General features: G+C 49.7%; 1 protein-coding gene across 2 annotated transcripts in view; it reads right to left on the minus strand.

Moving 5' to 3' along the window:
* The window catches only part of LOC147230190 (cadherin-18-like), a 67,059-nt gene extending 53,507 nt beyond the window's left edge, over window positions 1-13,552 (minus strand). For both annotated transcript variants that reach the window (XM_086153433.1, XM_086153432.1), the window contains exons 1-2: window positions 13,486-13,552; window positions 7,620-8,834 (exon numbers count right to left, since the gene is read on the minus strand). In XM_086153433.1, coding sequence (XP_086009559.1) covers window positions 7,620-8,465 — 846 coding nt within the window. In that variant the 5' untranslated portion in view covers window positions 8,466-8,834; window positions 13,486-13,552. The remainder of the gene's footprint in view (window positions 1-7,619; window positions 8,835-13,485) is intronic.
* Window positions 13,553-14,017: the final 465 nt, after the last annotated feature.

A 14,017-nucleotide genomic window follows, 5' to 3' on the forward strand; every position in this document is an offset into this window, starting at 1 on the left:
GTGAAGGTGTGTGAGGATGCACAGAGGACAATGTGACATGAACGCAACCTCCACGTACACCCAGGCGAGTTCTGACACAGCTTCTCTGTGAGAAGCTGTTGGTTTGATCCGCCTGATAACCCCGGGTGAGTATGACAGACAGCAGGCGTAGAGGTGGAAGTCAAAAAATGAATTAATTCATTGCTTATCCTGCATGTGAGCCCTGTGAGGGGGCAGAGCCAGTCACAGACTGCTGTAAGAGGCAGGGCTCAACCTGGACTGGTCAGCTGTCAATCACAGACATCAAACCACTCACCCTCTCGGCCATACCTGACTTTTCAGAGTCTGTTTTCAGATGGTGGGATGAAGAGGGAGAACCTGAAAGACTCCAGGCTGGATAACTTGGAGGGAACCCAAGCAGATAGAGGGAGAACTTGAGGGACCTACTTTAACCAGAACCGTATTTGGAAAAGATAACTATGGAACCGCAGTGCCTGCCACCATGTTGTATGGAACATGGAGAGAACCCAGGCAAGAGAACATGAAGAGTCCACACAGATAGAACCCAGCTGATTGTATTTGGACTGCAGGGAGGAGGACGAAGAACATGGAGAACCAGGAACCAGATGTGGGAGAGCTAACATCTGGACCACAGCACCACGTTTGACTTTCAGTAAGGTCAAGAGGGGCTCAGAACATGGAGAAAACCCAGATAGGAAAAGGGAGAACCTTCACAGGAGAACTCAGAGGAAATAGAACTTGCAACCACTGAGAAAAGCTGTTAATGGCGGACTTTATGTTTCATGGAATGTGGCCTTCAGGATCCACCAGACTCCATCAGAATTCAACACACACACACACACACACACACACACACACACACACACACACGCACACACAGTAGCATGCTAATGTTCTGCATCCACGCTCAGGAGAACTGACGCTCAGAACACAAAACACAGATTATAGGCAATTTACCTGAGTGTGTGTGAGTGTGTATGTGTGTGAGTGTGTGTGTGCATGTTATCACGTCGCATTGACTTACAGGCAGAATAGAGGGTATTTATTCATCTATTCTGCCAGACGGAACCTCAGCCGGGGGTGAAAGAGAACGTCTCTTTCCAATCCTGGAGGTTCTCCTGGGGCTGCAGATGAGGATCCTATTTTCCTCTGCCTCCCGACGAGGATCTCAAGGGACTCTTGGACATTCCTGATGGATGCCACACCACCTGACAGCTCAAACACAGCATAGATAAGGGAACTCCGCATGCAGGACATTCCTCTAGGATTCTCTCAGGGTTCCTGCTTCGCAGTTATGGAACAAACAATGATGAGGCATTGGAGGAACATCTCTGTGAATGTGTGTGATGACCATAACAAAGTTCTCCAATGTCTCATGAAACCCTAAAATAACCAGGACTAGTGCCGTGACCCCGAGATACCGTTGGAGATGGGCCTTCAAATATGCTACCACCTGGGAAGCCCTCAAACCAAATGCAGCGAGAAGAATGGACGCGGATTCAATGTGTGACACGAGCAGGCAAGCTTAGATGACACCTGGGAGAATGTAGCAACCTTCTACAGCGGCAGATCTGAAACCATCTTTTGAAGAGCAGGCACTGCCATGGAGGGGACGGGACATAACCAGGATGGCCAGCTGTCAATCATCCAAACACTCACTTACCATCTCACTCATGGTGAGACGTGAACATTTTGGAACATCTGGGAACCGTCTGTGGAGCCACAGACTGCAGAAAGAGGATGGAGAACATGGGGAGACCCCAGGCTGGAGAACATTGACATGGACGTGGATACGCAGAGCTCGGTATCCAGAGGTTAATAGCAGCCCTTCTGCTCCATCCTGTGTCCACCTGCTAAAGAACCTAGTCTCTGGTGCCCAGAAGCACCAGAACATCAAGACTTCCTGTCCTCTGCGTGGAGTTGCTGTCGTCATGGTTACAGGGAGCCAACAGCACTCTTGACGCAGTCCCAAACAGGAAGTGGAGGCATCCACGGAGCTTTCTCACGTCCCCTTCGTCTGGTTGCCATGGTGACAGCGGCCCCTCGGGTGGTATTAGTTCAAAAGTAATCAACTACCCCCCCTCACCTCCCCATCTGAGCAGATTTATGTTTTTATCCCCCAAACCTCTGTCTATCTAGAAAAACCGAGAAAAGACAAATAAGGTTGTTTTCTTTTTTTAAGCCCCGGATGATGAAGTGATCACGCAAGTTCATACAAACACAAACACAGATCTGCAAACCCATTGGAGCCCAGCTGGTGGAGGGTGACCCTCCCGAGGAGCTTCACCTCAGTTTGAGGATGGTTACGCCTGCAAACCGCCACATGGATCAGTCCATTTGCAGGGGGATTCGTCCATGGCCGGTTCCATCTGTGACCCATCACATTTTGCAGATGCATCTTCAAGTTGTAATCTGTGGAGATTCTCAGTCATCCAGGTCATACTGAATTCTTCTCAAAATCTTCATGTCATGGGAACTGGACTTTAATTTTTTCTCTTGAAGACCTACCACCCCTCGTCCCAGGCGTCCCAGGCTTCTTCAGTTCTAACATCCTGTGGGGAGTATGTTCTGCAATGGTTGAGAAGATCAGCAGAAACCAGGTAGAAGGGCGTTGTTATGCTGACAAGGTGTCCTTAGGTGTGAATGAAGGTACAACTTTTGGGGAGTACCTGGATTACAATGAGAAAAGGTGAAGCCAAACATCTCAGACAGTAAATCAAAGGAGTGAAACCTGTCGGATCACATGGACTGAGACTCAGGTGGAAGTTCCAGGGGTCTTCTTCTGGTGGTGGATCTTTCCGGGGTGGTATTGGTACTGGTCCATCTTGGTATTGATCACAGAACTGTGTTTTATGTGGGTGAGAGGTTCTACAAAGATGGCTTCATTGACTCCTCTTGAATCATCTGTGTCCGGAGTGTGAACACTGCTGTCCTCAAAGGGATGGCCCTTGTCCTTCAGGTGTAGGTGGACCATGAAGTCCTGTCTTGAAGTGGTGGCTTTCCTGTGTTGGACCATCCATTTGAGTGAAGTTTGTTTAGTCTCCCTAATGTAGACATCGTCACGATCCTCAGCAGACACCACATCTTCCATGGCACGTCATCCACACGTCTGTGTCGTTCCACCTGCAGCCTGCAGCCATCTGCTTGAGGTTGGAGGTGTGTGTGTGTGTGTGTGTGTGTGTGTGTGTGTGTCTGTGTGTGGATAGTCTAAACAGACCTCCCTGGATCTCTTGTACTGGATAATAGGCTTAGATATCTTTGTGCTGGTTGTTCCTCTGTGGATGCTGGTCCTCCTCTTGGGACGGTAGGAGGTCTTCGTTCCTCTCCGGGTTCACCTCCTTCCCGTCGCCGAGAGGAGGCGGAGCCACAGTACTGGGTGTCACTCCACGGCAGCAGGGAAAGAAGATACTCCTCTGTACATTGACACATTCCTGCTTCAGCAGTGGACAGCCTGGCAGAGCAGGCAGGACCTGGGCCACCAGGGATTACATGAAGGTTGTATCTGAGCACTTCAACTCCACTTCTTCCTGCCACTTCTTCATCTCTTCCTCTGCCTCAGCCAATCACCTGCCTCTCACCAATCCTCTTCTCTCACAATTACTGTCATCTTGCCCTCCATCCTTTTATCTCCAGACATCAGAAGATCTACCATGTGCTGTCCCACTGATAGACTCCTTTCTGATCCCCTCCATCCTCCTCACTCCCAAAGGGGAACCTCCACATCTCCATCTCTGCTTCCTCCAGCCTCTCCCGCTGTCTTCTCCTCAGTGTCTCCGAACCAGACACCCTGGCTGCCCCTCACCTTTGTCTTCTCTTCCTTTGCGTTCACTCTCTCCACCTGCTCCAACCTGCCCACACATGTTCCTCCACCTACTCTCCACCCTCTCCATTGCTGTGGACTGCTGACCGCCTGTCCTTAAACTCCTCCACCTTCTTCACCTCCACCCTCTGTAGCATCACCGTTCCTCTTGGATTCCACCGCCACCTCCCCAGATGTTCCTCCACCTTCTCCCTGCTCTCACTACACTCCACAGTGTCGTCTGCAAACATGGAGCTCCTTGCCCAACCTCATCTGTCAGCCATTATAACAACCAACAAGGGGCTAAGAACTGATCCCTGGTGCACTCCCACCTCCACCTCCTCCTTGTCCCGCACTACCTCCTCAGTCACCCTATTGTCTGCTCCATTGAGATGGTATTGCTTCCAAGAAGCTGATTTAGATAGAAATTAATAATCATGTTAGGTGTTTGTATTTGCCACCTTGGAAATAAAAGCAGGACAAAAAAGGAACAGGGGAGAGAAGATTGTGAACAGAAGGCAGGAGTTCTAAGCTCCCCGGGGAGAACCTCCCATCTCTGGACGCAAAACAGGTCGGAGGATTTGATTCATTCCCCGGATTATTAAGTAAAACAACGAGGAGCAGAGCTTATCGCCTGCTTCCCCGGACCAGCAAGGAAAATAGTCATCAGAGCCCCCTCCTGCACCCCCTCCCAGCTCTCCCGCGGCTCCCCAGGGAACCTGGCAGCCGTTTATAGTCACTAAACACTGTGCTCGGTTAGCACCACGGGCCGGGTACTTCAACAGCTCTGGAAATAGAAACGATAGAATGATAAATAAAGGGGTGGAGCAGTGTGTGGAGCGGAGCTGCTCCACAAAGGGATATCGATCCGTGATGGCGGGGAGAAGAGGTGGTGGTGAGGGTGGGGGCTGATCATCAAAGCAACCACCAGCAGTGCAATGAAGTACTTTTTAGTTTTACTTCTAATGTCCCCTACTTCCATGGGCCACAGGGACGCTGCTGCCTTGTCCTGGGCTAATGGAGGGATGAGGGAAGTCCAAGGGGGCAGTCATGTGACCACGAAGGGGCCAATCAAAAACGGACATTCGTTAAACTGTTGCCGTGGCTCCTACTCACCATTTCACCACCGTTCACCCGTTCATCTGTGACAATGCCGATGTCTCAGCAAAGGTGGAAACTCTCTCCTCCAGACTGTTTTTTAATTAATTAATTAATTAATTCATTCATTATCTACACCCCCTGTCCTGCACTTGGGGTCACAGACAGTGGACTCTATCCTAGCTGTCATGGGCAAGAGGCAGGGTTTAAACTGAACCAATCACATGCGGAGACATGCAACCAGTCACCCTCTTGTTTGTAGGCCATATCAAACACAGATCCATTCACCCTCTTACTGTGCCTTGCTTGTTCTTTTCACATTTCTTCTCACGTTGCTGTTTGACCCTGACTATGGGAAGTCCTGACCGCTGAAGAGCATCAGGTACGTGGGATGAAGCAGGCTCCACCCCTGAATACAAACCTTATGAGGTTATGAATTCTGGAAAGGGCGTGTCTAGGCCTTGGTGACTGGATTCCTTACAACAATTTCATCCACCCGATCATTCATTCTTCACAATGCTGTACTGGGGTCAACCCCCGTCAGCGTGGCCAGAGGCGGGTCTAACCAGGACGAATCAGCTGTCAATCACAGAGCTGCGTCTGGACATATCTCGCCATTCACCCTCTATTGCTTTTGGGAGAATAAAAACGGTCATGGATTCATTCATTTGTTGCTTGTTCATTCCATCATTCATTCGTTCAGTATGTTAAGGTATGCTGGAGCCAATCCCAGTGCTCACTGAGTGAGAGATGGTGCTTGAGATGGATGGATAAGCTGTCAATCATCCAAATATTCCCCCTTTCATTCATACCAACAGACAATCAACAGCAGTGGTCCCCAAACTGCGGCCTGCGGGCTGGGTATGGCCCGCCTCCACAGTTTGCCCGGCCCATGAACAATACCAGACATGCATTATGTTTTTTTTGTTCATTCTGGCCACCTAATCGTGAATTGTACATGCAGAGAACGTAACATTCTATTCCACGCTTCTGCTGTCTGTGCCTTATCTGAAACCCCCCCCTCGAAAAAAAAAAAAATCCTGGACACAACCCTGTGAAATAACATGGAATAATGGCTAAAAGATTAGGGAAGAGAAAAATAGATTCAGAATCACTGTTCCCTCTAAGCCACAGGTTTGCGCAAACGTGCACTGCTCCAGCGTTCTCCGCGCACAACAAAGCTGAACTGTAAATGAACATATTTATTTTATTTACAGTTCAGCTTGGATTTTATTTCGTACGCAGCATAGATTTGCGGTGCACGGAGAACGCTGGAGCAGTCCGTGATTGCACAAACACATGGCGTAGAGGGAACAGTGTTCAGAATGCAGGGTATTTAACCTGCAGTGGACAAACGATTATTTTTTTGTTCAATTCAAAGGAAAGGCTGTTTGTCTCATCCGTCAAGAGATGGTGGCTGTATTCAAAGAACACAATCTGACCCAACACTATGAATCCCGTCACAAAGACAAGTATGATAGCTTACAAGGCCAATTGCAAGCAGACTCTCAAGGCTAAAAAGTGGACTGTTAGCTCAGCAGAGTACATTTGTACGCCAAGCTCAGCTGAACCAGTCCTCTGTTCGTGCGAGCTTTCAGGCTGCTCAACCGATAGCAAGCAGCGGTAAACCTTTCACTGATGGAGAATTTGTCAAGAAATGTTTTAATGATGTTGCGGAGGAGGTATGTCCCGAGAAGAAAGATGTCTTTTTAATGTTGTGAGTCTGTCGGGGACTACAATCTCAAGACGCGTAGAAGAAATCGGGGGTAATGTATATGCCTAAGTGCAGCGGAAGACCAAAGCATTTGACTTTTTTTCCTTAGCACTGGATGAGAGCACGGCTGTGCAGGGCACAGTGCAGCTGCTTATTCTTATTTGTGAAGTTAGCGCAAACTTTGAAATGTGTGAGGATCTGGCAGCCCTCCAAAGTCTCAAAGGGACTACGGCGGTGAAAATATTTTTGTCAAAGTATGCTAAACCATAGAAGAGCTGAACCTACACTGGTCAAAGCTTGTTAGCATCCCAACTGACGGAGCTCCTAGTATGGTGGGCGCGTCTCGCGGTCTAATCGGGCTGAATGGGGCTGGTCTAATCGAGCCATTCTGAGTACAAACAAATATAATCATAATGACATCTACAACGATAAAATCTGTTCTACAACGATACTGGTGTGGAAATGTGTTGTGTTGGTATCAGTTCGCTTTCTGGCTTTCACAGTGAAAAGGAAAAGTTATTTGGCCCTTGCAGGAAAAAGTTTGGGGACCACTGATCAACAGTCAGTGAAGCTGCTGTCTGATTTTGGACTGTGGGAGGAGAATGGAGAACCTGTAGGAACCCTGGCTCAAGAACATAAAGAGAACCCAGGCTGGAGAATATAAAGAGAACCCAGGCTGGAGAACAGAAAGGGAACCTGGAGGGAACCCCGTCAGAACCACTGCACCATCTTGCCGCCCAACAAGTTTATATTGGAAACAAAAAAAGTTGCGGTCGCCTTGTGACTCATGCCTCGTACAAACCCTGACCCCTTATGAGATGATAGGCTCTGATTGGCTGAGCTGGAATGCTGGGGAAATCCAATAACCCATTTAATGTCTGTGTTGAGACACATAACTCCCTGTTTCATCCAAGGCGGCCGATGCCTTTTTGCTGAGGTAATAGCATCATGAATGCAGTGGATCACAGGAAAGCCAAATCGAAAGAAAAGCAGAGCGCAGAACATTACCTTCCCGACGTACTGAGGTTCGGGTCCAATGTGTTCCTCGAGAACAAAGAACTGGTTCCAGATCCAGCCTTTCTTGGGCCAGGGTTGGAGACCTTTGTCAGCGGTGGTAACCGCAGTCTGGTTCCTCTGCACTCTGACAGGCGGCTCAGAGTTAGTGCTGGACGTCTTGGGGTCAGGTCTGGGATCCATCTGTGAGGAGGTCCGGACCTTGGGGTGGGGCTTGGGTTTGGATAAGGATGCAGTGCCATCCTCAGGGTGGACGCTCAACGAGGAGCCGGGACCTGATATTGAAGTCAGTTTAAGGTCGGACAAGGAAACCCCCTCTGATTGGCTCTTGGGTCTGAGGACCTCCCTGGAGTTGCTGTCAGCCTTGAACTTTGGCTGCGCCGAGGCCAAAAGCCTGGATTTTGGCTTGAGGTCTGCTTTGGAAGTTTGCTTGGTGCTACTGGCTTTACTCCTCCCGGGCTCATCAGAACCCAATGCCTGCCTTGGATTGTAGTGCTGCTTGGGCTGGGGTTGTTGCCTGTGTCTGGGGGAGGTGGTGGATGGGACTTGGGTTGTGGCTGATGGCATGTTTGGGTTTGACCTGCGGTCGGTCAGACGGGGCTTCATCCACAGGCTCCTGCCACGCTTGATATTGAGACTGTCTGCACCAAAGCTCGAGGCCAAGGTGGGGTCTGGCAGCGATTTAAGCCTGGGGCTGGGGTACCGGCTGGGGTTGGGGTTGGGGTCAGTGCAAGGACTCAGATCGACCTGGGTCCCATAACAGCTCTGGGAGAGGACACATAGGAGGACCACCAGAGGGCAAAGACGGGTAAGTTCAGCCAGAGAGGCTGGAACTCTCATTGTAAAGTCAGATTGGTCCAGAAACTTCCTCCCCTCTCACCTTCGCTGGGTTATGCCACACCAACACTGCTGGGGGTGCAGGTGTCCGCACAGTATGGTCCAACTACGGGCATCCGTGGAACAGATCTCTATTATCTTGGGTCACTGTGCTGATCTTGAGGTCTCCTGTGGTGGCTTTGCGCCTCCAAACATCGTTCCCAGCAGCCTGGGGAACGTTGAGATCACGGAGATGAATTCAGCGCAGAAACACAGCAACGCCAGTGCCCGGTGGAGTCCATGTCACTTGGCGCACTGGGAAACCTTCAGCCTCCTTTCTCCCGTTCTTGACAGGCAGAAGCGTCTCCTGGGGCCCATCAACAGATGGCGGTCCTGAAACAGTCGGAAATTCAGACATTACCATCAAAACAAAGCCGAAGTTAATATCGTACCAATTCCACTTCTTGGATTATTCCACGATGATCATTCCAGTTAGAAACCAGGAAACAGAAGATCCCTTTTTCTGTCTTTCAAACCGCCTTCAAAGCAGTGTGTCGAGGGCGAGCTCTGATCAAAGAGGGCTTATATTCCCTCTTCTGTTAGTGGTGCTACACCCCCTCCACACCCCCGCCCACACCCAGCCGAGTTCCCCAGGAACTCCTGTTCAACTGTCTGAACCGTGTAACTCTGCCTGTGTTGCTGTCTGAAATAATAGAACAAATCAGAGCGCCGGGAACTCCACGACACAAACCCTTTTCTTCTCATATCACAAATGGTGTTGTTCACGTTGCATTCACAACACTAACCAAATTGCAGGGATCTTCCTTTATGAGTTGCAGTGTCACTCATTCTTGAATTCATTTATTTATTTTCATCACTAGACTCTAGGAAGGAGCAGACAAAGTTCTTGGCACCGACCGCAAGCACACTCTAAGCACACAACAAGCAGACCTCAAGCAGACTACCAGTGGACAAGTGGAATAGAAGCAGACTACAGGGATTCCTAAAAGTAGACTACAATTGGACTATAAATGCACATCAGACTGGGAGCAGACTATGCATGAACTAGATGCAGACTACAAGTAACCTAAGTTGCCTACACGCGGGCTCCAAACAGACTGCAAGTGGAATAGAAACAGACCATCAGGGAACGAAAAGTGGACAACATGGGCTCAAAGCAAACTGGAGGCAGACAGGTTGACTACAGGTGGACTAAAAGTGGAATAGAAACAGACTACAAAGGAACTAAAAGCAGAGTGGAGGCAGACTCCAAGTGATTGTCTTCTCTTCCACCTTGTGGACAGGATGCAGTGCTCGCTATGCCTTCAGGTTCCACGCTAATAACCAGGAATGGAGATCACTCCACCTGCAGCCTCCGTCTCCCTGAGCAGCCAGAGCCAGAAACAACATGCCGCCAATAAATGTTTCATCCCCCCTTACCCTCCTCCTCCTCCCACTCCTTCTCCTCTTCCTTCACCGCTGGTTGATTTACAATGAAGTTATTATGAGGTGAAAGAATGAGAGGGAATGTCCAGCTCGTTGCGAGAGGCTAATTTGGGCCGACTGGATACAGATTTGTAACAATATCTAAGATCGAGGGGAAATGCGTCCACGTCCTTCCTCTCACAGCGTCATCGCTGCCTTCTCCTCCTCCGGCACCTGGGTTTCATGAGTGCTGCTCTATCTTCTCCGCCTCCTGCAGTGCTGAAACTTTACAACCGATTAATAACAACAAGCTAAAATACACAAAACACCAAACTGAGGAGGAGGCAGTGAGGATGGCCCCAAGGGGGTGGGGCCTGGGGGTGGTTGCACGATGCCTAATTGATACCGCAGTTGCACAAAGCAACTACACTTGCTAGCTTCGTGTCGGCTGCCTTTGAGGGGAGAACACCATGAAATATACTCATGTAAGGTAAATCAGATTTACACACAGACTTCCTGCATCTCAACACGGTGCGCTTGGATGTCAAACACTCTGAAGGAGGAGAACACCTGGCTAACGGCAGAAGCTAAGGGCCTGGTCAGATGTCCAGACCGATCGATCAGATCGATTATCTGTATGAGCCTGGTGAACTGATCAATCCAGTGGAAAACAAATGAAAGCAGCAATGGCTTATTAGTTTCCAATCAATGAGACTTTCTAGAATTGGTTTTGGTTAGTTTGGAATTCGTGAGCTGGGCTGGCTCTCATCAGCAGGGAGTGAACGAGTGAGGAAATGTCTCTATATGAGTGAATGAGTGAATGGTTACATGTCTCTATATGTGGCCCTGTGATTGGTCCAGGTTGAACCCCACCTCTCCTCTCATGACTGCAAGATAGGCAGTATGGATGGATGGATAAATGAAAGAATAACAGTGATATAACCACACTGACTTATGCAATATCAAACGTGACCAGCAGGCGGCAACGATAAGGGCTTAGAGTTCTCAAAGTGTAGGACAAGATGAGGAAAACGTCCATGCCGAATTACTGCAACCATGGCAACCAGCCATGACAAGGGCGCAGGACGGGATCGGCCTCTTTCATTTGGTAAGCACCCGATTGAATTACGATTGAATTATTATCCATCAGCTGTGACCTTTTATAATATGCTGCTCTTTAATTGTCAACTAGCAGAACCCATTCGGGGGGAATATTCCATCCATCAGGCCTGATGGGGTTGGGGGGACTGCCCTTCGGCCGCCGGTGACCAAGGGCAGAGGCCACAGCGCCACATCTTTTCAGCTCCTGAAGATTCATCAAAAACAATTAGCCACAGATTAGCATTCAATGTGGCTTATTATGAGTGGCTAATTGTGGGGGCAGGAACGCCAATGAGCGCTGCCAGCTTTTCAAGGGGGTGATAAAAGAGGGGGGACTTCAATTTCAAATGAAGCCATTACACTGTCAGGTAGTTCTGCAGATCAGAGGATTGTGGGTGGAGTGCTCCAGATCACTCCAGAGGAAAATGATCGAGACTGGAGTTCTGCCAAGCTTGTTCTTCAAAACTTAGGTTCTCCATCATTCTCCATCTTCCGCCTGCAGAAGCAGTCATTGGTTTGTTGAAGACTGGAGGTGTGAATGAGAGTGCAACTGGTTAGATGATTGACAGCTGACCAGTCCACGTTAAACCACGTCCCTCCTCTTGGCTCTGCCCCCTGGCAGTAACACGTGCATAAGAATGGGCTTCAAGAAAAATAACGATGGGGCTTCTTCTCCAAAATGAGGGAAGTAAACACTGAGGAACTTCCAGCTTGTGGGTCCAGGTGCTTGAGATGTGTCCCATCAGCTGTCTGGATGGGGACCGACAAAAGACTGAGAACTTGGAGAAACACCATCATCTCCACTAGCCAGATACGCAGGAAGCCGCTCCAGAACTCGGAGGCAGAAGCAGCAGAAGCAGCAGAACAGCAGACGAGAACCTCAGCTGGGTTGAGCTCCAGATCTCTGGGTGACCAGGAGGCCAGAAGACACCAGATGAAAACATCAACACCTGATCTCATTTTCCCCTCACTCCTGCAGCGGCAGCCTCCTCTCTAGTTCCTCTCTCTCTCTCTCACACACACACACACACACACACACACACACGGAGGAGACCTGGACTTCCTTCATTAGGAGCAGTTAGCCTGACTGTCAATCAGCTCAGGAGATCACCGGCTCCAGAGGAGAGTCAGGGCTTGCTGATTAGCAATGCTAATGTTAGCATCATGGAGCCATCCAACAGTCAGCATCGAACAGTGCCGTTCCTCGCGTGTGTGTGTGTGTTTGTGTGTGTTTTACTGGAGACGTCTTCATTCATTTATTGTCAAAGCTATGGTTCCAAGCAGAGGACGGAGACAATCACAGGTGTCACTGAGGGGAGGAGGTGGGGCTACTCTGAACGGGTCAGCTGTCAATCACAGACACATTCACCCTCTCTCCACTCTCTCCACTAAACCTGCACAATGTTTGGGACCACGACCAAGAAATATGGACTTCAAACACACTGGGACTTGAATGTATCGGGAACACAAACAAACCAGGACTTCAAATACATCCTCACTCTGCACGGATCAGGACCACCAACTCACCACAACTTGAACACATCAAAATACAATTGCCTCAGGAAGTCAAATTCTTTGAATGCACCAAGGCTTCAAACACACCAGGACCTGGCGACTCACTAGGACCTCAAACACACCACAAAAAAGGACTGCCAGGACACACACACATCGAATGTGCTGTTGGAGAAGAGAGACTGAGGACCACAAAATCCAGAGCTTCTGAGGTATCAAGTCCACCTGATGGCGGAGGATCAGGAGGTCCCCTGCAAAAGAAGATCACCCTGGAATGAAGGTGGACAAGAAGATTGCTTCCCCAACGAAGGAGGACCAGGGTAGTGGTTCTTCAAAAGGTTCATCCAAAGAGGAGGTCGGTGGGTCAAGAACCTCTGGTAATACGACCAACATCAGCTCTCCTCCATCAACGGATCCGCACTTCTCTGGATCCCTCTGGAGAGGAGAACTTCCAGGAGGGCAGGAATTAGCCACGTCCCAGTTCACAAGCCTTCGAATTTCCATCTTCAGGAAGACTCACCAGGGAACCGGAGAGAACCTGGGGCTCTCGAGCTGAGGAACGTCTGGAGGTCAGTGGAGGATTATCTCCTTCAGCTGCCGGATCGATTCCCGTAAAGCTCCACTACCTTGAGCCAAACACCACCGAGGCACCAGGAGATAGGATGTGTGTGTGAGTGTGTGTCAGCCACAACATGAAAACTTCATACTTGGAGAAGGTGAATGCCGCCAATTTGTTCATGTGTGTGTTGTCTGAAGAACACGTGAGAACACACACACACACACACACACACACACACACACACACACACACACACACACACACCACACACACACACACAACGTGCCATCGCCAGCCACTTTCCTGGCCGTGCACACGGGCAGGCAGCAGCCTCATGTCCCAGCTGTGAATAAGAAGGAGAAGAAGGGATAGATGGATGGCTGATGGAGGGATGGATGGAGGACAGCAGAGAGGGAGGCTGGAGGAAGGGAGATGGAGGGTCTTTACCTCGTGAGGATGTTCAGACTCATGCTGAGCTGCTTCTCCTCTTCTCCGCTCTCCTCCCTCACGCTGCATCTGTGCGCCGACGAGGACGAGCCACTCTCTCCTCCCTCTCCCTCCTCCCTCTCTCCTCCCTCTTCCTCTCTCTCTCCTCCCTCCCGCTATCCCTCTTCCTCTCTCACTCCCACAGAGGAGAAGAGAAAGAGCGCCTTCACTTCACCAGTGTTTAGGTCCGTCCTCCTCTTCATCTCCCACTTCCATTCCAAGCTTAATGGTTTCATCGCTCTCCCTCCCCTTTTCTCCCCCTCTCTCCATCCATCCCCCTCTCCTCCCTCTCTTCTTTATGTGTATTTGTTTTTTCCCCACTCTGCCAGCTGAAATAACAGAACAGACACACACACACACACACATACACAAACACACGCATGCCATCACATGGTCATAGGCGCCTCCTGATTGGTCGCTCCAAAGCCTCTCTTTCTGTTGTTGTATTTTCTCCCATGAGCCGCGGATAGTCCCCATGTGCTAAATGCTAGCA

Source organism: Fistularia commersonii, chromosome 10, assembly GCF_037954325.1.
Source record: "Fistularia commersonii isolate RoL2024-O1a breed Wild chromosome 10, RoL_Fcom_v1.0, whole genome shotgun sequence".
Taxonomy (NCBI): domain Eukaryota; kingdom Metazoa; phylum Chordata; class Actinopteri; order Syngnathiformes; family Fistulariidae; genus Fistularia; species Fistularia commersonii.